The 23,671-nt window shown below is 32.5% G+C and overlaps 1 protein-coding gene across 1 annotated transcript in view; it reads right to left on the bottom strand.

Annotated features, from left to right (window-relative positions):
• Nucleotides 1-23,671, bottom strand: part of CDH9 (cadherin 9) — a 141,401-nt gene that overhangs the window by 12,125 nt on the left and 105,605 nt on the right. Inside the window, exons 3-7 of the mRNA XM_059173704.1 lie at nucleotides 22,260-22,554; nucleotides 14,416-14,535; nucleotides 13,664-13,831; nucleotides 11,280-11,467; nucleotides 10,094-10,347 (exon numbers count right to left, since the gene is read on the bottom strand). Coding sequence (XP_059029687.1) covers nucleotides 10,094-10,347; nucleotides 11,280-11,467; nucleotides 13,664-13,831; nucleotides 14,416-14,535; nucleotides 22,260-22,554 — 1,025 coding nt within the window. The remainder of the gene's footprint in view (nucleotides 1-10,093; nucleotides 10,348-11,279; nucleotides 11,468-13,663; nucleotides 13,832-14,415; nucleotides 14,536-22,259; nucleotides 22,555-23,671) is intronic.

Consider the following 23,671-nt stretch of genomic DNA (forward strand, 5'->3'; position numbering starts at 1 on the left):
GAAAACAAGTTTTTCTTAAACATTACTGTTCAAATGAATTACATTAGGATCTTGTTAAGAACAGATTCTGATTCAATCGGTCTGGTGTTGGAGCTGGATTTTTATTTCTAACAAACATCCTAGGCCAATAGCATGTTATACGCCTATGGACAAGGCTTACACAGTAAGGTCATATACAATGGAATAAACTGATTAGAGTAAACACAGAAAAAGGAAAAAAAAAAAAGGAGAAAACTAACAGACCAAACAGCATCCGGTATAGTTCTCATTTTTCTAGGTATCTTATTAACTTCAGTTAGCAAATGAACTCCTTTTTGATCTGGTGAATCGGGAAATTACAACTCCCATTAGAAATGTAATATATTCAGTATCAGGCACTGACTTTGACAAACATGTAAGTAATAGGTATTGAGCAGCCAATGTTATAAACATGAAATATTTGTAATTTAAAAAAATAATGGATGAAAATCTATTTATCTAAATTCTTTGATTTTTGTTTGTTTGTTTGTTTGTTTGCCTTGGTTGTTCTAATAAAGAATCCATGACTTAGTCTATTGTTATAAGAACTATACTGAAATTAAGAGATCCATTAGTAAACTCAGCTTTCCAAAATAATTGTAATAGCTTAACATCACGGGGTTTGCCTGATTTATTTTCTGCTAAACTTTATCAAAAGAGTTTCTCAGACTGACAGCATTTCAAAGTGAGTATTTGAGCATGTGGGCAAAATATATACATATACTGGATTTTTAAAAAATATTTTATTTATTTATTAGCAGAGAGAAAAAGAACAAGAAGAGGGAGCAGTGGACATAGGGAGAAGCAGACTCTCTCCCGAGGAGGGAGCCTGACGCAGGGTTCGATCCCACTGGGATCATGACCTGAGCTTAATTAAGGCAGACACTTAACCAACTGAGGCACACAGGCGCCCGTATATAATTTATCTCAAATATGGAATAGCTAAAAGCTTTACATAGTTGGTTTTAGGTTCCTTTCTGTACCTAGTCTCAAAATATAAAACCAGACCCTTCACCTTTTTGTCCTTTGGAAGGGTTGTGCGGTGGGCAATAGAGCCACAGAAGAATGGTGGTATCTTCTCACTTTTTCAATAATCATAATTGTAATTTTCCTACATGGTGTTATGAGAGGTGTTATGGGGAGATTTTTGATATTTTGTCAAATTATTGATTATATGATTTATGGTCACTGCTGAAAAGTAGCTGTACTTCTGGTGTGGGAACTCCTAAAGAGATAGAAGATAACTAGAAGCTAGATACAAAAATAAATATATAAAATACACATGGTGTATATGTGTATCTCCTACAAGCAAAGTTTATATCAGGTTTTAACCAGCAACTCATTCCAGACAAGGATCTGAAAGCTTATTAAAAAAATAACTATTAATGTACTAAAATTGAGGATGGCAGTCATGTTAAATTTTCTCTTCTAAATCTCTATTGCTTAATAAATGCTGACATGGAAAAAAGTACAGTGCTTCTTCCTATCTCTAGGTGTCAAGCCTCATACAATTTTAGTTCCTAACATGGGCTAGGAAAGCCAGTAGAACATTTTTAAATATTGTTTTACTTACATAATTAAATACTTTACCAAATTCTGCTAATGAATAAAACAAACCTAACATGAACACAAAGAAAGCAGTGCAAAAAAATATATATATACATATACACATATATACATATATATATACATATATATACACATATACAAAAAATATATATATACACATATATACATATATACATGTATATATACATACATACATATATATACATATATACATATACATATGTATATACATATATATACATATATACATATACATACATATATACATATATATACATATACATATATACATACATATATATACAACATATATGTATATATATATATATATATATACAACTCAACCACATCTATGTATTGAATGGAATTCAATTTATAATATTTGCCTAAATATATTTCTTTTGATTGTTGGAGAAGTCAGTAGCTAGCCATTATCTGCTATGGCTAATCAGACATTGGATTTTTTTCCTACTGTTAGCATTAAAGATCAAAATGAAAAATAAAATTCCTTTGTACTCATTGTTACTTGCCATGGAGATTTGCATGGGGCTTTCTATGATTGAGGAATAGGTAACAATTTTAACTTTATGCAAGTGCAGCTTTGACATGCTTGGAGCTTATGTGGTATCAGAATAAGTTTCTGGCTATCCTATCTGTAGATTCAATTTTGAAAAATACCACCTTCCAAGTGAAGAATTCATGGTGAAGAACCACTTTGACAATTTAGAAATGGCTCACTATAACACTAACACTGAACACTTCCAGGTATATATTCAGAAATTTGCCCTAGTGCAAATGATGTCTCACAATTTGTCAAAGCCCAGTGATAACTGTCTTTTATTCAGCAATCCACATTCTGTTTTCACCACAGAATGGGACATTCTGGTTTACCTATTAGTAATAAGAACACTGGATTACTGCAGATGACCAGAAAGAGCTTGATAAACAGCACAGGACAAAGCTATTTTCATATTCCAGCAGATGGCCTATTAAAACAACACTATTTTATTCATCTCCTTACATTTAATTTCAATCAGTTAAACAAAAAGAAGGCTGCTGGCATAACTTCTTAAGTGAAACAAGATCTTCAGAAACAGCAAATAAATGCAAAACAGCACAAGAGAACTGACCCTGTGGAAGCTGAACTCTGCTTCAGTTTGTTTGCTTTTCATTTTTCATGTTCTACTGTTAAGAATCCAACACATATCAGATCTCTGTATTTTCATCCATCACAATAAAACACGTCAATTAAATTACAAACACCAGAACAAATCAGTAGTATGCAGAAATGTGTCAGGGCTAGTACTTCTCTTCCTTTACTGAATGCCACGTACATCTTCTACTCACTAAATCAGTATTATTAGGCTATTAATTTGCTCTTTCCTTTCCAGCTACTGCATTCCAGAAATGTGTTTTCTAACTATGAACTATGAAACTTTCATTGATCTTCAAAAAGAGAATGTGACTATATAGTACTTGAGCAAATAGTTCAAATCTTTTTTTTCCAAATATTAATGGCATGATTTTAAAATAAATGAATATTATTTTACTCTCTCTAATAAAATCAAAGTATTAGAATATTAGAGAAACACACACACACACACACATCCATTTATTCACTCATTTCAGCTTAGGGTGGAATCATGTACATTTATTGAAGCATAGAAGCGTTTCTTTCCAGCAAGTTTTTTGTGTACTTACTTCTCAGTTTGACTGCAGTAGAAAAGATTTCTTCTAAAATTTGCTGAACTTTAAATATGTTGAGCATTAAATAGGTGTGAAATGAGACAACATGTTCTTTCAGAACCTGTAAAGCTATAATCAGCCCCATAACTTGGGAAATCCATGATTACTAATGAGGTGAAGCAGAGCTGACAACAGCTGCTAATTGTAATCATAATCTCATGTTGCAAGCGGCAGATGTATTTCAGAAAATATGTTTGATGAACAGATTTACTGGTGGGTGAGAAATAGTTCCTAAGATTTCCCTGGAAAATATTTCTGCATGTTGCTTATCGTAGCCCATTTCTGCTGTGGGGATCAATCCTCCTTCTAAATTCTATAGGAGCTAATGAAAGTGCCACATATTACATGTTGTCTTCTTGTTGAATTATTGCTAGATTCTCACAGTGTAGTAAGATATCTAAAGGTTTTGTGTGCGTGCGTGTGTGTGTGTGTGTGTGTGTATTTCTTTATATAAACAGGAACCAGCCTGTCCTTATCCTGAGGAAATTGCAGATATAGGAAGGGATATACCTGTATAGGAAGGGACTGGGTGGATTATGTATCCATATCTATTTCTATATCTGTATCTATATCTAACTCATATACATATATATGTATATATATACATTATATATATGATATATAAAGACAGACTGCAACTAAATTTCCAGCAATCATGTATCCCCTACACAATAGTGTGTTATTTATACAATAGAAGTTTATTGAGGTTAATGGCATTATCAAATATTTACAATTAATAAAAATACATAAGCCTATATGTATATTATAAGGATCTCTACTTACTAAAGTTGGTTAGGTGATTGATAAATGGAAACTTTCAATACCTGATAAAAATAGAGTAAAATACCACTGAAGTATCTATTGAGAGAACAATTTAATAGATGTCTTCTTCACTGCAAAACTTCTTATGCAAGTGACCAAATTATATAACTAAAAATATGTTTTAAAAATATTTTGAATGTCCCTTTTTAGCAACTGTAAAATAACAAGGAATGGATTTACTAATCCCCCCCCACACACACATGCACGTGCATACACACACACACACACCCCACTAACACTAAACGAAATATATGAAACTAAATGAAAATTATTTTTGAAGGATTACACACCAGCGAACAATGACCATAATCCCAGAGAAAAGAGAAAGATAGGTTGTGATCCATAAAACTTCCTAGTTTGCTGCCAGGGAGAGGTTCCAGACAATAATGCAGGAAATGAGATCCCAGAGGGAGTCTGTCAATCCCCTGCGTTCAAGCTGGTAGTCCATGTCGAGGACAAAGTCTAGAATTTGAAAGGCTGAGTAATTCATGGGAGAGAGCTCCACAAAGCGGGAACTACTGAAATTTGAAGAAAATATAACTTAAGTTTTCAGCTAAGTTCTGATCAGAACATATTTGGATACAGCTAAAGTGAAACAATAGAAGTAATCAATCACAAGGATTAGGAGGGAGCAAAACTGTGAACTGGCATGTTACTGGGAATAGTTCTGTTTCCACCAACCGAAGAGGAGAAATTCGTACCTCGTGGGGCTTTGGTAGACTACTCAGGAAGGTCTTACTTGATTTATGGGGCAAAATTAGGTCTAGAAAAAAGGGCTGCTAATAAAGCACAAAAGCCAGGTCCAAAAGATTAAGATGTTGTGAGTAATTTAAACACACATCTGAGGGATGCCTGGACTGCTCAGTTAAGCGATTGAGCATCTGCCTTTGGCTCAGGTCATGATCCCAGGATCCTGCTCAGCAGGGTGTTTGCTTCTCCCTCTGCCCCTCCTCCTCCCCCTGCTTGTGCGGACTCTCTCTCTCTCTCCTATCTTTCTCTCTCACTCATGCTCTCTCTCAAATAAATAAAAAAAATTAAACACATCTGAATGCAACTCAAGAGTATATATGAAGATGCAAAGCTAAAAAAAAAAAAAAAAAGTAAATGCAGAGCTACTTAACACTAAACACAGTAAAACCACAGTGTTTTGTCATCAAGTCAAAAATTACAGGCATGCAAAAAACAAGAAAATATGACTTCCAGGAAAAATCTGTCAATCGAAAACAACCTAGAGAGAACTCCTCCAGAGAAGAGATTATAATCTACGAAATGAAAAAATACTCTAGATGGAATTAAAGCAGGTTAGATATTGAAAGAAAAAAAGATTAGTAAACATGAAGATGAAGATGAATGGGAATGATTTAGAATGGCTAAAAGGGAAAAAAGAAGATAAACAGCACCAATGCACTGTATTGCACATATAGGAGACCTAGCATATTTATAATTAAATGCCCTTAAAGAGAAGAATATAGGGCAAAAAATATTAAAGGGACTTGCTGGAAACTTTTCCAAGTTTGAGGAAAGCCATAAAAATCACAGATTCAGGAAGCTTTATAAACTTCAAGTACAAAATAATTGAAGCATATTATAGAAAGTTACATCATAATCCAAATCGCTAAAACCAGTGACAGAAGCTAAGAGCATCCTGTGACACAACTGACAGGAAGAGAAAAATAAACATTAAGGACAATGCAAAATTTTTATTGTATTGGTACAAAAACCCAACAACACATGTAAAGGTGTACCTAGAGGGAAATTTATTTATCACTAAAATGCACATACGAGAACAATCGCAGGTCTCAAATAAATGACCTCGGTTTCTGACTCAAAGACATAGACAAGAAGAGCAAATGAAACTCAATGTAAGCAGAAAAAAAGAATGAAGATCGGAGTAAAAAAGAGAAAAAAAACTACTGAAAAACCAATATAACTTGTTCCTTGAGAAAATCAATCAACTAAAAAGTCTAGTCACGCTGGCCCACACAAAAAAAAGAAAGTAGCTACAAATTAACAATATCACTAATGGCTATCATTACTAGAGTATCAAAAGGATAATATAAATATCATGAACAACTTTTTTCAACTGTGATGAAACTCAAAAATTCCCTGAAAGATGAAGAAAAGGGGGAAAAAAAGCCAAACCAGGTCATGCAAGAATAAAAAAAAACCTGAAGAGCCGTACAGCTACTAAGGAAACAGAATTTGTAGCTATAACTCATATAAAAAAGATAATGCAGTCCTTTGCCTTTAAATTCTGCCAAATGTTTAAGGAAAAATAACATCAATTCTGCGCAAACTCTTCAAAAAAATTAAAAGAGCCTCTTATACTTATGGCTGCATTGTGTGAGACAGTATTACCGTGACACCAAACCCAAACAGACATTACATGAAAACCAAACTGTAAACTAATGTCCCCGTAAAAATAGGTGCAAAATTATTTTTAAACTTCAGTAAACTGAATTCAACAGTGTATAATGATTATAGTATAATGTGGCTAAGTGGCCTTTATCCCAATAATACAGAGCTTGTTCAATATTTAAAAAATAAATCAAATAATACATCATGTTACTATATGGCCATCTCAGTAAACACAGAGAATACCATTTGACAAAATCCAAACTCTGTTCCTGATAAAAATACTTAGAACAAAAGGAATAGAATAAAATTGACCCTGCAGATGGCATCACACTGAATGATGAAAGACTAAATGATTTCATCATAAGACAAGGTAGAAGGTTAAGGATATCTTCTCTTATTACTTCTTCTTAATATCATTTTGGAGGTTTTTGCCAGTGCAATAAAGCAATAAAGAGAAATATAAAAAACATTTTTTGTAGACATAACAAAACACAGCTGAAAAAAATCCCTCTATAAACAGAGAAAATATATTCTTTTGGGTTAATAGATTCAGTTCATTAGGATGGCATCAATTCTGCGCACATTACTCTACACACTTAACACAACTCAAATCAAAATTCTAGCAGACTCTTTTGTAGCAGTATATATATGAAAATACAAAGGACCTAGAATTACCAAACAAACTTAGAAAAGAAAAAAAAAGTTAAATGACAAATAATATTTAATTTCAAGACTTTTTTTTAAATTTTTTTTATTTTTTATAAACATATATTTTTATCCCCAGGGGTACAGGTCTGTAAATCACCAGGTTTACACACTTCACAGCACTCACCAAAGCACATACCCTCCCCAATGTCCATAATCCCACCCCCTAAAGGTACAGAAAACTGTGATTTTGCAAACATAGATAAATACATAATTGGAATAGAAGAGAGAGTCCAGACTTAGACCCATATATACGTGTGCAATTGAATTTTAACAACGGTGGGAAGGCTATTCAGTGACAAGAACAGTTTTTGCAACTCATGATGCTAGAAACGTTGGGGATCCATATACTAAAAACTGAAAGAACTTTGATCCATACCTCATACAATAGAAAATTAGCTTAAAATCATAGATGTAAATATAATACTGAAAACAGTAATCTTCCAGAAGAAAACATGGAATAAGAATTTTGGACTCAGGCAGATGTTTGGTATATAAGGCACTAAAAACTCATCCATAAATTAAAAGTTAATAAATTAGATTTCATCAAAATTGAGAGTTTTGAAAGTTTATGGGAATGTAAATACAGGGCACTAAGTGAGAGAAAATATTTGTAATCACATATCTGATAAAGGACTTGTATCCATTGTGCTAAGTGGTGCGTGTGTAGGTATGTGTATGTATCTCCAAATCAATAATAAGGAAGTAACACAGCAAAATCTAAGCAAGTAGTGAATAAATACTTCATCAGAGAACACATATGAGTGGCACATTAAGCATACAGAAAATGTTCAACATCGTTGGTCACATGCCAATAAGATACTATTATACACCTATTAGAATGGCTGTGATTAAAAAGGCTGACTTTTTAAGGTCCAATCATAACTCTAATAGTTATCTCAAGAAAAGTGAAAACATGTTAACTATGCAAATTCTGACTCACAAATGTTTGTATATATACTTAAATACAAATGTATATAAAGGTATTGCAATATCCAAGTATTTGAAACAACTTAAAATTGATCCGTGAGCAGATAAGCAAATTGTGGCATCTCTGAACAATGAAATACTTTTCAGCAGTTGGAAGGATAAACTATTAATGCACATAACAACATGGAAATATCTCAATATGGTTATGTAAGTAAAACAAGTTAGACAACAGAGAATACTTTATGATTGTGTTTGTACAAATTCAAGAAAGCCCAATCTAATCTAATCTAATCTATATTGAAAGAAACCTGATCAGTGTTTGCCTGGGGGCTGGAGGATGGGTTTTAGGAAGTTTAGGAGGGAGGTACTAAAAAGCACATGAGCAAACTTTGGGGGGTAAGATATATGTTCATTATCTTGATTTTGCTGATGTTTTAGTGGGCATATGAATATACAAAAGTTGATCAAATCATACAAATTAAAGTTGTGCCATTTATTGTTAGTCAGTAATACCTCAATACATTTGTTTAAAAAGAATAAAAAGACTGTAATTTTCTAAGTTAACATGTCTATAGTTGGAGCTTATGAAATTCCCTATTGTGGGCAATGGGAAAAATGAAGGGAAACTAGACCAAATTCTGAGGGACAAAAACCATGTTTTGCCTTTGCATAATTTTGTCCCTGAGGGATCTGCCTTGTATAACTGAAGTCAGTCCAATTAGTCTACAAATGAGGAACATTATATTAATTATCTCTAATTAGTAAACAGGTCATTAAGAAAGAAGGGTATGTCTGCCAAAGAACTGGCTATGCATTCGGATCAGCAATAGTTTGAATCCTCAGTCTGTTTATTTGTGTACTGCGTGTCCTTTAACCCTTCGCATCTCAATGTATTCTTGTATAAAATTTGGGTGGTAACAGTTATACCTGCCTAATAAAGTTATGGTAAGGCTTAACTGAGCTAATAAATATAAATCTCTTTAGACTCTCTAGCTTATAGCAAGTGCTCAATAAATGGTAACAGTAATTTTACAGAGGAAGGGATAGGCAAAATGTTTGATGGTCTGGTATCATGAATTTAATGCCACAGTTGCGTATAGCTATATCCATCTTCACCCACCCAGCCTATCCATTTATAACTCTCTTTGCATTCCCTTTAAGAACCACACGTAGTAATCACTTAAGATTCCGGAATATTTGAAAGTTTTGAAAAGGTTAATACAATTTTAAACTCGGGGAAAGTATTACACTATACTTCACAATACCATATTAATTTTAATGTTTGCAATTCTCAAATATCGTTTTTTTCTTTACTAATTCTCTGTTACTATTAGAATATAATTGACATACTATTTTTTCCCAAAATTTTAATAAATGGTATGCTGAGTAACTGTTTTTAAAGGAGAAACCAGTATTGCACTGTATGTTAACTGACTAGAATTTAAATAAAAAGTTGAAAAAACTTAGTGTATAAACAAACAAAAAAGATTTTTCAACATTTTCAAATTACCTCTTCGTAACATTTCTAGAACAATGTTTTTCTGATTTATTTGTTTAGATCACTTATTATTGGACTACAATTTCTCCAAGAAAGACAGTGAGATAAGAATCACAGTAGCTAAAGGATTAAAGTCATGGACTCTGGAGCCAGATGGCCTGATTCTCAAACCCAGCTTTGCCACCCACTAATTGTTTGGCAGGTTATTTAAATGCTTGGTACCTTAATCTAAAACCTGCAGACAGGTATAATAATCGCATCTACCTTGTAAAGTGATGAGTCAAATGCAATAAAATCACTTAGAAGGCAGTCCAGCTAAGAGTCGTTATGGAAGTGTTTAGTCTTGTTACTGTACTTGATCATACATAGTACAGCATCATTTTTTCCACACATGCTTATAAATAGTGAAAAGATGATTATTTTTCTGCAGACTTACAAAATACTTACTTTATTAAATTGTTCATGGCATCTGGGTCATACGCTGTGACCTGTCCGATAATGCTGCCTTCCTTCACATCTTCATCTACTTCTATCAAGTAGAAAAGTTTACTGAACACAGGAGGCTCATCTACATCTTCCACAGCTATTTTGACCACGGCTGTGTCTTTGAAGGGACCCAGATGTAGGAATCGTGGATCAGGGTGAGTGTTACTTGCATCCACTCTTAAAGTGTACAGCATTTTGTTTTCAAAATCTAAATTCTGAAGTTAAATAAGAAAAATTAGTATAATATAGCAGACATGACAATGGAAGACAATATTAAATGTAAAAACAGGCTCTGTTAATGGTACCAGTAACTATGGTTAAAAAACTTCCCCAATTATTGCTTTTTAGGTATATCAAATAAATCAGTAATTTTTTATTTTGTCTTATACTTATTCATAGAGGGTAACTGAATATAATGGTATGTACATTAAGATCAATTCCCACGTGATAATGCATTTCACATTTTGATGGTTACAGGCAAAATGTATTATCTAATGGACATATAGATTATTTATTGTTATTATCAAAGTTAAACAAAGTTAAAATGAGAGAAAATATAGAAAAAAAATAGAGATGCAGCAAACTATTCATATAAATTGCTTCCTTAGTTCCAACATATCTAAAACTGTTATTTTAGAAAGAATACTGAACACTACGGAAAGCAAGATATGAATGAAAACAGAAAAATCAATAAGTCTGAATTTAATCCACATTTCTCTGGATTGTAGTATGTAAAGTTTCATAATATTCTCTCCCACTGCATCCAACATAAAAAAAAATGCAGCATCTTCAGGTTTCATCAACTTAAAGAGGCTAATTTAAATACTTTGAAAAGTACATGAAATAAAGTTATGGCTGCATGCCTATTTTTTGGGCCACAGAAAATGTAAAATAAGTACTTTTGAGGCTATCCAATCCTAATTGGGTCATCTACTATAAGCAGTTAAGGTTTTGTATCACTTTTTAAGTGTCAGTGATGAAGTTGGTTTACTTATTTGAGATGAAATCACAACCATACCCACTTCTATGAAAACTGGACAGTGTGTAAAGGATGGGAAAAATAAATCCTAGGCTCTTCTTCCCTTAACTGAAAAGCAAAAATAAACTGTAAGCGCTCAATGAAAAAATGAAGACAGCGTAAAGAAACCTGTTTGACAGTTATAATCCCTTCCTGTGTATCCTGGTCAGTGATGACATCAAACATGTCTGCGCCATCTCCTTCAGCAATGCTGTATTCCATCTCAGCATTTTCCCCCACATCAGGGTCATTGGCTTTTATCCTTCCAAGATGGGTTCCAAGAGGTACAGACTCGGGAGAATTAAATTGATACGTACCTGAAAATTAAATCAGAGATGTTTTGACATTTCGTCTTTAGATAACAAAAGTCTTCTTTCCTCTGCCTTTTTTACTTCAGTACATTAACTTTAAATTGGGAGAGGTTCTCATCGTATTGAATTGGAATTGTAAACTGTCAAAAATTATAGGTTTATTAAGTTGGAAAAATAATTCATAAAGGCAGAACACTGTCATTATGTAAATGAGAAATGTAAGTTCAGGATTAAGTGAATGCTCCAAGGTTATTTAGAAAGTAGATGGTAGACATGTTATTAGATTCCAGAACTTTTGCTCCAGAGGGCAAGAAAAACTGACTATTTACTACATATCTAGAGCCTTTGATATTATCATTCTATATTTTTACCAGTATTTTTCTTTAAATTACTTAAAAAACATGGACTTATTTTTATATCCTAAGTCAGGGATAGAACGTTAAATCCATTCACAGGAACTTTCCTTCCTTCCTGCCTCTCTCCCTCCCTTCCTTCCTTTTTTGATTCTTAAGGCCTTTAAGTGGTATATGAATGTTTCTATTTCCTACAGTTTTCAGCCAGTCATTATATTGCATTGTGCTGTCCTTGAAAGGATTTTAGTTTGTGAGTTTTTATTCAAAAGACAGTGAGAAAAAGTTACAAAAAGAGTTAATGAAAGTTAGAATTGTTTTTAAACATTTTTAAAAATTTCTTTTCAGCGTAACAGAATTCATTGTTTATGCACCACACCCAGTGCTTCATGCAATACGTGCCCTCCATAATACCCACCATGTTTTTAAACATTTAATATGTGCTGAACTCTGTATAAGGAAAGGCTCTCTATATTAATTAATTTAATTCTAAACCTAGTCCTCATAAGGCCAAGGTAGTAGGTACACGATCTTCAAGCATAGGGCTCAAGATCATCCTATGAAATTGAGAAATGCAGGATTAATAACTAAGTCTCTCTGACTTCAAAATCTATACTCTTTCCAATTTTCTTGGTGATAAAGAAGGACTTCCAAATCCAACTGCCTGCATTGGAATTCTTATTACTGGGCAAGTTCAGTTCTCTAACCCTTGATTTCTATAAGAATAGGGTGATAATGTCAAGAATTAGCTCACAGAGTTTTTTTTTTTTTTTTTTAATGAGAATTAAATGAAATTATGTCCTTAATATATTTACTCCATGGCTAGTTCTTAAATGTTTTTATTACTGCCATAATAGTTCTAAACCTTTTGCTAAGATATAATAGATCATGGAATTATAGAGTGACAAACCATGTAAGAATTCAAGTCATACTTTTTCAGTTTATATTTAAGGAAACTGAATGCGAAGTATACATTTACGATCATTAAGCTTATTATTTATATTCTTAGCAAACTTTTTAAAAAACATTTTTCGGATGTATATGTCAAACATCCAAAGTTGAATCATCAAATGTTTTAAATGTGGATAGTTTGGAAAATACTCTCATGTATTGGATTCAGTATCATAAATTTAAATTTGAGACCCTTTCATTGAACAATTCAAAAATAGGGCCCTTTATATTTTTATTCACTGCAAAAAGGAAACATTCCCAGCAAAGGATTAGAATCTGTTTTTATGGGAACTCATGGCATGGAAAGCATCTATGGTTTAACATACATGCCTAAAATGGTGGTGACTAAAGGGGTATTGACTAATTTAATCTTTATAAATATGTAACACATATTAGCAAACTTTAACATGTCTTGATGACATCAGAACTAAGATATGCCATAATTCGATGAGCCATTTGGAAAAACAAATCCTGCCAATTAAACCCGAATTGCCATGATTTTGATAAAGTATCGGATTTCAGAGACTTTAAAACATCAAGTGTGTGTTTTACAATCAACTGTATGTAATAAAAAAAATAAGTAAATAAATAAATAAGAAAATATTATTATATAGAGACAAGATAATTGAGGTAAGACAAGTGACAGACATGGATTTGAAACCAGGCAGTCAGAATTGAGAGTCCACACTGTGAACCATAAAAGATCTAAGAAAAAGATTGAATGGTCATAGTGAATATTGGGAAATCAATTTTTGGAAATTGTGATATTTTGTCAGGGGGACTGCTTGTGGATTTGCCTTTCTTCATAAACTGATAGCGAAAATACTCGTACAAATATTAGCCTCTGTTCGTAGTGTATTGGAGTAGGCTTCCAACATGAGACAAATAAAACCTTCCTTACTCTGGGGAAATCGAGGAGGATTGTTGTTGACATCCGTCAGAGTGATGTTTACTGTGGTGGTTCCAGAAAGGCCTCCCATCTGGCCGCCCATGTCTTTGGCTTGTATAACCACTTGGTACTGCTCTTTATTTTCTCTGCTCATGTCTGGTAGTGCAGTTTTTATTATGCCTTTTAGAGAAAGTAGACAAATATTTTACAATTCAATAATTGAGTTTTAAGATTAACCTATGCAAGATCTATTTTACAGAAGCTCATCATAACAAACAGATAAAAAGTTGGTGTACCTAAATGGATGAAATCCATAAATATTAAATTGTAATTGACAGAACAGAAAGAAATCTTCCACTGGCTGTTGTACAGGGAATGAGTTTGCTAAATCAATTTAATTATCTTTTTGATTAAGCAAATTAACTTCATCCAGAAATCTTCAGATTAATAAGCTTGCTTGATTTTGATGATCGTCACATTCCTTAGGTTTTGAGTGTTTCCTATGACACGTAAAGTGCCAAATCTCTGAAGTTCTGTATTTGGTGTCATGAATTTAAATTCAGTAAGTAATAGTCTCAAAAGCTAACAGTTCAAATAATCTACATAAATAATATGAAATTTGCCTTTATTTCCATGGAATACCTGTAGGGAATAAATGAAAGCATGATGCCGAGTCAATAGCTTTTAAAATACAGAAAAATCTATAATTGTGAATCCAGATGTATTATAACGTGAAAAAGAGACCAAGTCTTAAAGGTTATTACCTGATTCTGGGTCCACTGAGAAATATGGCTGTCCTTGCAATATGCTGTAGACCACTTTGGCACTGTTTCCATAGTTGGCATCATCTGCATCTGTCGCCGTCACTTGTATAACTGATGTACCTGCACGAATCCCCACCCAAACACAGACACCTAAATACTTCCAACTTTGAAAACTGTCTTTCTGAATAATTACTGCTAGTTGTGTGGTGTGTTAGACAATGGTATATATTTAAACAAAATTTTTTAAGTGATGCTGCCTCAAAAAACCCACACTTTTCTTTTTCATTCCTTTTTTAAAATTTCAATATCCCTTAATTTTATGGTTTGAGCTATTTGAAAAAAAAAATCAGCAAACTATTTTATCATAAAAATGAACATAATGAAACAAATGCACTGCATTTTTAGTTGATCAAAAATACTGTAAGGAGGGCGCCTGGGTGGCTCATTGGTTTAAGCCGCTGCCTTCGGCTCAGATCGTGATCTCAGGGTCCTGGGATCGAGTCCCTCATCGGGCTCTCTGCTCGGCAGGGAGCCTGCTTCCCTCTCTCTCTCTCTCTGCCTGCCTCTCCATCTACTTGTGATTTCTCTCTGTCAAATAAATAAATAAAATCTTAAAAAAAAAATACTGTAAGGAGAAATTTTTCACTGAATACAATGCACATGCAATTTTCAATTAATGCAGTTACTGCTAACTGAAAATATGTATTCAAAGATAAAACCAGCATTGGTAACACTCAGGCTGCTTTTTGCTCTGGTAAGTTAACTGTATATTATAAATAGAATAAAAAAATAGAGGGGCCCTATGTTAATAAAAAACAAACTGACATAAAATTGACCTGTAATTTTTGTGTGTTTAAGATATAAATGATTATTAAGCATCTGTGTCTCCCTATAAAATGTAGTTACCAAAGTCATATATGTTTGTATTTATTGGTATGTTACCTATTATTTGCTGCACATAATGAAATTAGTAGATATTTCCCCCCAAAATTAAGAAAGTATTCAGTTCTGTCACATACAATACTGTAATTTAATACTAATATCTGTTTAATTTTATTTTATAAAAATAAAACCATTCTCTTTTTATTTTATCATAAATTGTCTTTAAAAGATAAAAGGATTTTTTAGGTGCTAGTTTCAGGAGCTTAACATAATGGGCTTTTCTAATATTTCCCTAATCACTATAAAGATTCAAAGTATGATTGTAAAACTACTATTAACTAAAACCTACTAAGTATCCCTTGGGCAAAATGAGTTTAAATGACATTTTCTAGTATACTACATGTAAGTTTTCCAAAATTTGACTCCGATTCTTACATAGATTTTAAAATTCCTTAGCACAGGGCAAGTTCCATCCTGGCTGTGTCTCCTACTTGAACACCTCATATGTTACACACACAAAGCTTGTCTCTTTGACTTGTAGTGAATGTTTCTCAAAATTTGCATGTATATACATATGCAAAGCCTAAAAATTAAGTAATTGTACATTAAGATTAAACTAACAGCTCATTTCCCATCAATGTATCTGAATACTAATGCATGAATTTTGCAGCAGTCTTTTTATGTTTTTTTTTTTTTTCAAAATTAATTAACAAGAGAACTTGAGCTCTTTCTCTTGAGGCCTTGGTACATCCATTGTGAGGACACACTGTGACTTACTCAGTGGATCCTAGCTGTTCTCCTTTGTCATTTAAAAACACCCCCTCCCATTTTAGCCAGGCCAAAGCAGAAGTAATAAAGTGATCTCCACTTCCCCACAATAACATTAAGAAGTTAAACTAAAGTGGTTTTCTGATTTATATTGAATTTTTTACATAAACCTATGTGAACATATGTTCGTTAGAATAAGAATTGCTTTCATAGTTGAGGATTATTTGAAATATGAATTATTCAGTGTAATCAATATGCTAAATGCAAGTGGTTAATTCATCAATTTCATGACATGTATTTTGCTACCAGTTTCATTTTTCTTTTACTGTGGATGTCACTTCATAGTGAAAACAGGTAAAAATACTCCTTTAAACCTTTTGACACTTTTAATAGTATGTTTTGTTGTTAAATTTGTTTTCTATTGTTTGCTTTTATTGTGGGTGTGTGATCTTAGAACATATCCAAAAATACTTGACCTAAAAAAGACAAAAAATTTAATCTAGAGAATAGAACTCAATCTTGGAATGCGACTAAAATGTTATAAACACTCATATAGTACTAGTACTGTCCCTTCCCTTAGAATCATGGTAATGATTAGGAATGCTGTTAAACACTGATGAACACTGACAGCATATTATTGTGGTATTTCTAATGGTAGAATAAGAAAATAGAAATACCTAATGTGTTGGATTTTAGGGAATAGATATTGTATTTATTTCAGAGGTTGTATTTTTTTCATGAACTTATTGCACAGTTAATACTATTTAGTAATAAAGTTAGAAAGTAGTTTCTATTTATATATATATATAAAATGCATAAATTTTATAATTGTGTTTATTATACAGATGGATTAAAAGATTGTGATTTTTATATCCCTCTGAATTTTCTGAAATACTTATAATTTTCATTTATTCTCAAATAATTTAAAATAAGTGTTCTACTTTTACATTAAACAAAGATTTAAAAAATAACTTAGAGTGAAGCCTGAATGACCAATTTATTGTATTTGTTATTTGTAGGCTTTGTCCTGTGTGTAAACTCCCCAAAGGCAGGGGCCATGTCTATTTTATTCAACATTTTATCTTTGAAGCCCAGCACAGTTTCTAGAAAGTCATAATAAGAATGAACATTTACAGAACACTTCAGGTAGGCTAGGCAGAATATTCAGCCCTTAATTTACATGATTACTTTATTCTCAGGAGGTGCATGCGATGAAGGCCTTGAGACAGAGAGAGGTTGCTGCTCAAGGCCACACATCTAGAAGGTGAGAAGGGATAGAAGGTGAGAGAAAAGGTGATAGAGATCAACCTAGACAGTCTGAGGAAAGAAGCTGTATTCTAACTGCTTCACTAAAGGGCTGGTCTGGCATTTGGCTATGATTAGATACATTCTTGAATCCACAGGCAATGAACGCTCACTGGCTTGGATTAAGTCATAAGGAATTCATTGGTGAGTTCTATGTGTGATTTGAGAAAATTTACAGAGGGATTTCTTGTTGAGGAGATGGTGTGGAAGGGGAACTGGGTAAGTTTTTGAAAGACTGGTTTTGGGAAATACCCCGTCTAAGAGAAAGCACGCATCAAACCCTGCAAATTTACACAGTAGGACGTTGCCTAGATGAAGATGAATGCATGCAGATATGGAAGGGTGATAGATAATCTTTAATCGAAGTATGATGACCACAAAAAATAAAAAGAGTATCTATGGGATCGGCCATAAATATTTGATATTTAAATATATTTAAATATAAATATTTAAATCAGTGTATCTCATTTTCCTTCGTTATATATCCTTATATATTGTCCAGTTTATTTGTTCTGATGAGAAAATGCTAATGCATTTCAGATTTCAACATTTGGAATCACTTGATTTTAACTTTTGAAAAGGAGAGAAGCATGTGATTCTGGGAAACACAATGGAATATGGCATGTGGTTTTGACAGAAGCAGGGGTAGAGGGAGAAATAAACAAGGAGAGGAGTTGGTGAGACAGGAACAAAAAAGACACAATTAGGACAAAAATTAACAGGGAAAGGGGACAACATGGAGGAGAACGTTGGAGGATATCAAGAAGCATTCTTTATTATTTGATTATGTATGGGCTTTAACTCTTAGTATATGGGTTACACACAACTTGAAGAAGTTCTCAAGTATCACCATTTAGTTTTTTGTATAGGTAAAAACAGAGACAATTACATCTACAAAATTATACTGAGTTAATATTAATTTTCCTTTAAACAGAGTTATATACAAAAATATAATTTAAAAAATATATATTTTTTAATTTTATTTTTTCAGTTTTCCAAACTTCATTCTCTATGTACCATACCCAGTGCTCCATGCAGTACGTGACCTCCTTAATACCCACCACCAGGCTCACCCAACCTCCCACCCCCTCTCCTCTAAAACCCTCTGTTTGTTTCTCAGAGTCCACAGTGTCTCATGGTTCGTTTCCCCCTCCAATAAATATATGTCTATAACATATATATAAATATGTATTATTTATATACATAAATATATATAATATGAATATATATTTTATCTATATGTATAATTAATAGACATTTTATTTAGATATTTTATACATTAATAGATCTAAAATCTTAATGTAAAATGCAATCACTCCCCTTTCTGTTTCAGCATTTAACTTTATTGATAAGGGCATTTGAATTAAAAGAATAAAATAAGAAAAAGTGCTGTGGAGTAACTAACTGGGTGATGGACATTAAGGAGGGCATATGTTGTTATGACCATTGGACATTTTACGCAGCTAATGAATCAATGAACACTATACCAAAAACTAATGATGTATCATATGTTGGCTAATTGAATTTTTTTAAAAGATTTTATTTATTTACTTATTTGACAGACAGAGATCACAAGTAGGTAGAGAGACAGGCAGTTAGAGAGGGGGAAGCAGACTTCCTGCTAAGCAGAGAGACCAATGCGATGCAGGGCTGGATCCCAAGACCCTGGGGTCATGACCTGAGCTGAAAGCAGAGACTTTAAACCACTGAGATACCCAGGCCCCTGGCAAACTGAATTTAAATTAAAAAAGAAAACAGCTTCTTTTGAGGAATTACTAAGAATCTCATAAAATTAGAAGTTTTCCATAATAAGCACAAGTATTTTAGAGTGGGGAATAATACTAAGGCATTAAAATTATCTAGTTTTCCCTGCTTTTTATTAACCTTTTTTTTCTCTTTTTATAACTAGTATAGTAATAAATTGTGTGTTTTGGGGCAAGTCAGTTTACCTCTTTTGAGCTGGTTTTTACTTATTTATTAGAAGAGGGGTAATATGGTGCTTTTGTGTGGGTGTATGTGTGTGTGTATTTGTGTATAATATATGCATTGATATTTAAAAATAATCACACATATGAAGTCTGTCTGTGGGTCAAACAGGAAGAAATTAAAGTGGTGATGCCAAACTTAGTAATAATAATAACTATCTTCCATAAATAGGGTCAAGATTTACCTGTAGTTTTTATTTATTATTATGATTTTATTTATTTATTTATTTGAGAGAGAGAGAGAGTGAGAGAGAATGAATCTTAAGCCAACTCTGAGCAGAGTGCAGATCTCATCACAGGGCTCCAACCCAGGATCCCGAGATGGTGACCTGAGCCAAAACCAAAGGTCAACACTTAACCATATGGGCCTCCCAGGTGCCCCAAGATTTACTGGTAGTTTTTAAATCTTCTTTTATTGATATGAAAAGCTGCAACCAGAGCAATATAGCTACCTTCTATATGTTTCTTCTTTTTTTTCAGTTTTGTTGGAATTGTAGACACAGAGGAAGTGCCATTGACAAGGACCTAAATTCTCATTTTTAAGACTTGCAATAACCAGAAATTGTACTGCCCACACTTTAAAGTTTATATAAATGAAATACAGATTGCCTTACAGGAAGGGCTTTTTGGAAAAGGTAATCTGCAGGCCTTCTTCCATGTATAAATTTATGTATTCTGTATATTATTATGGGTATTGAACAACTTAAGTCTTTTATATTTAATAAAATATTCTAGTACTTATTCCATTGCTATTCTTATTACATACTTGATAAATATTAATAAAGCAATGAAATAGAATATATTTGAATTAGGTAGATGATAGGAATACACAGAGTAGAGAGATAATATTCCATTAAACAGCACAAAATAATACATGGAAAATACAGGTTATTTGACTTTCAATATTAACAGTCTGACAAGTAAATATTCTGGTTTTTGAAATGAGGTAATTCTTTGAAAAGTTTAAAAGTTATTCAACTCTAAGTCAGTTATTATCAAAATGTGTCATAGTCAAATACCTGTCATCAAAATTCTACTTTTTATTCCTATAGGTATATAAAATCTATTTCCAGAAGGATAAATGAAAGCTTTTGTATTATTAAGTGTCAAAATATCTGACAAAGTAAGGATGCAGGGGTGGCTCAGTCAGTTAGGCATCCAACTCTTGGTTTTGGCTCAGATGATGGTCTCAGGATCCTGAGATGGAGTCCAATCCCAGTGTAGAATCTGCTTGGGATTCTTTCCCTTTTCTTCTCGTTCCCCCTCCGTTTCTCTCCCTGCTCACACTCTCTCTTCCTCTCAATCTCTCTCCCTCTCAAATAAATAAATAAATAAAATCTTTAAAAAACTATCTGGGAAAATAACATACAAACAGACTAAACAGTAATGTTTTATAAAAGTTAAAGTGTCTTAACCAGGAAACCAAACTACTTTAGAATGCTCATCAATAGGAAGTTGAAATAGAGAGTATAAATTTAATGTATCTTCATCTCAAATATAAGTCATTTAGGGATCATGATACATACTTACCTCAGCCCTATATAGGTCGACCTATATGAACCTATCCAGTACTTTCCATGGAACTATACCAGGCTAGCAGATATTTTAAAATGTTAAAGAAAACACAACCACTCATATTTCATCCTAGGCTTTCTGATTTCATAGCACTCCTGTCTAATTTGATAACTCTCTTTCATATTATTAGAATGAATACCTGAAAAGGCAACTGAACTGCACTTTTCTCAGATAGATGAGATTTCAAGTGCATTGAGAGGAAATAACTTCTTTACAAACACCTGGTTCTTCTGGCTAGATGACACACATAGTTAAGAAATAATTTTGTATCGTTAACTCAGTAAAGGTAGATATGTTTGGTTTTCTTCATAAAGAAACCATTTTAGACTGAAACATGATTAATTATAATAATTTCAAAGTTAATCACTGAAAACTGATTTTGAAATAATATTCAACTAAACTATCAAATTTTGAAAATTGGTTGTATAATTTGGATATTATACTAAGTTTATATCACTTCTTTTTTAACATGTTATGACTTAATTCTTATCTCATTAACAAATCTAAACTTAGACATGCAGGTAAAAATTGCATAATAACAAATAGTATTTAAAATTGTGAGTACCCTTAAAAATGAAACAATCTTTTCAGTTTGCATAATAAAATATTATTCAGTAGTGGAACTCAGCTAAAATAACATTAAAAGACTTGGCATATTGTTATTATGTTACTAGGTTATTTGATCTTAATTCAGTTACTTAATCTTTCAGAATCCTGAGTTCCTAATTAACAGAATGGGGATTTAAAGTTCTATTTCCCATGCCTTCCACATGAAGTTCTTTCAGTGATCAAATAAGATGATCAAAAGAAATTTGTCAAATGCAAGGTTAGTTGTTATGCAAAATAATGCAAGCAAAACTGTCCAAAACTGTCCAAAACTGCTGACACTATTTGATATCCCTTTTTTATTTCAGGCAAAAACACATTCAGCTTGACTGCCATTTGAATGGCAGTTGAATAAAGGTAAAGATGTTGGTTGAAATACAATGGAAAAAAAAAAAGAAATGCAATGGAATAACTGTTCTCAGTCATCATATTTTTAGATCATATTTTTAGATATCATTTAGATCATATTTTAGGTATCATTAGGTATAAGTTACAAAATTGCAGGAATTATTAAAATATTTAAAATTGAAAATAATAAGAAGTGAGATAGTTTCAATAGTAGTCTTCAGATATATATAATTTTTTTTTCAATCAACATGTTTATTGAGTACCTCAGTTATATATAATTCTTATCTTGGAAGGGGCTACATACGTTAACCGTATGTCCGTAATAATCACCTTAGCAAATAAACAAAGACGTTAAGTGGAATAACATATACCTACCGACTCCAGACATTTCAGGAACACTGGCAGTGTATAAGTCTTTTGTGAATTTTGGTTCGTTGTCATTGATATCATGGATCTTAATAATAAATTCAGATTCAGGTTCCACCTGCCGCCCAGTCTTTCTGTCTATAGCCTTGGCACGAAGAATGTATAGGGATTTTTCTTCTCTGTCTAGTTTCTTTGCAGCATGAATATCTCCTGTATTTTCATCTATAACGAATAGACTGCCAGCCCCATCTCCTGTTAATATGTATTTTAAATTTCCATCTCCTTTATCTTGGTCAGTGTGAAGCTTCAGAGAGGCAGAAAAGAAAAGTTCTATAAATACATGAATTGTTATTACAGAAAAAAATTAATTTTGGCTCATATCAATGGATCTCCATAATATCACAGAAACAATGATTACAATGGTTATCTTAAGTTTCAGTGTGAGAATACTAAACATTTCAGTTTTATCACTCTCAAAAATTTTAAATAACTATGTTTACACATCATAAGGGGCTAAATTTAAAGATAGATAAAAATGAATATATCTTTTGAAACAAAGTTTTGAATGGTTCAAAGATGTACATGAACAAGAAAAAAAGATCCATAAATCTAGAACTGGGGTAGATACATTCCTGATTAAATTCAACATCATTCAACTCAAAGAGATGATGTGAGACATTTTGAACTTTTGTTGATAAGTTTAGAATACCACCATAATTGTAAACTGATTTTATCTCACTTCAGTATGATATTGTTTGTAGCATCAGGGTCTCTGTCTTCAGAGACATCAAACAGAGAGAGAATTTTAATTTTAATTTCAAAGATTCTTCTTTGACTTTGGGAAAGTACACTTTCAAACATGATGGTCTCACATTTTTTGGAAGTCAACATATTTATAGGCATATTTAAAATCCAAATTGATACCAAAAAAAAACCAGGGCCTTTCCACTGACCATATAAATATTTTTTTCATAAATTATCTTTCTTCTTCTGATACATACCTATCTTAAAAGGAGGCTGTCCATTGAGTACTTAAAACAGACAAATAGATCATATATTCACAGAAATTTAGGAATTGCAAAGATCTTAACTTTTTTTCAAATCTAACACTATTCTAAAACTTGATTCTTAACTAGCCTATCCCTGTATGTTGTCTTCCATCATATACTCACAATTCCCATTACATTCACCTATTTCTTTGAGGTCCCATTCCATCTTTGAATTATTTGACTATTTAGTGTTTTTTTATAGTAGCCAAAATAACAAACTTGTGATTCAGATTTTATTCCTCTTTACTTTTAATCCCAAAGCTAAAATAATCAAATGCAGTCTTTTCTTCTCTGAAATCTCTTTCCCACTCATCTGTATGTCTCCATCTCTATGGCTGTCACCTGGTATTGTCTTCCATGATGTCTTATCTG

The sequence above is a fragment of the Mustela lutreola genome, chromosome 5 (assembly GCF_030435805.1).
Source record: "Mustela lutreola isolate mMusLut2 chromosome 5, mMusLut2.pri, whole genome shotgun sequence".
In the NCBI taxonomy this organism is placed as follows: domain Eukaryota; kingdom Metazoa; phylum Chordata; class Mammalia; order Carnivora; family Mustelidae; genus Mustela; species Mustela lutreola.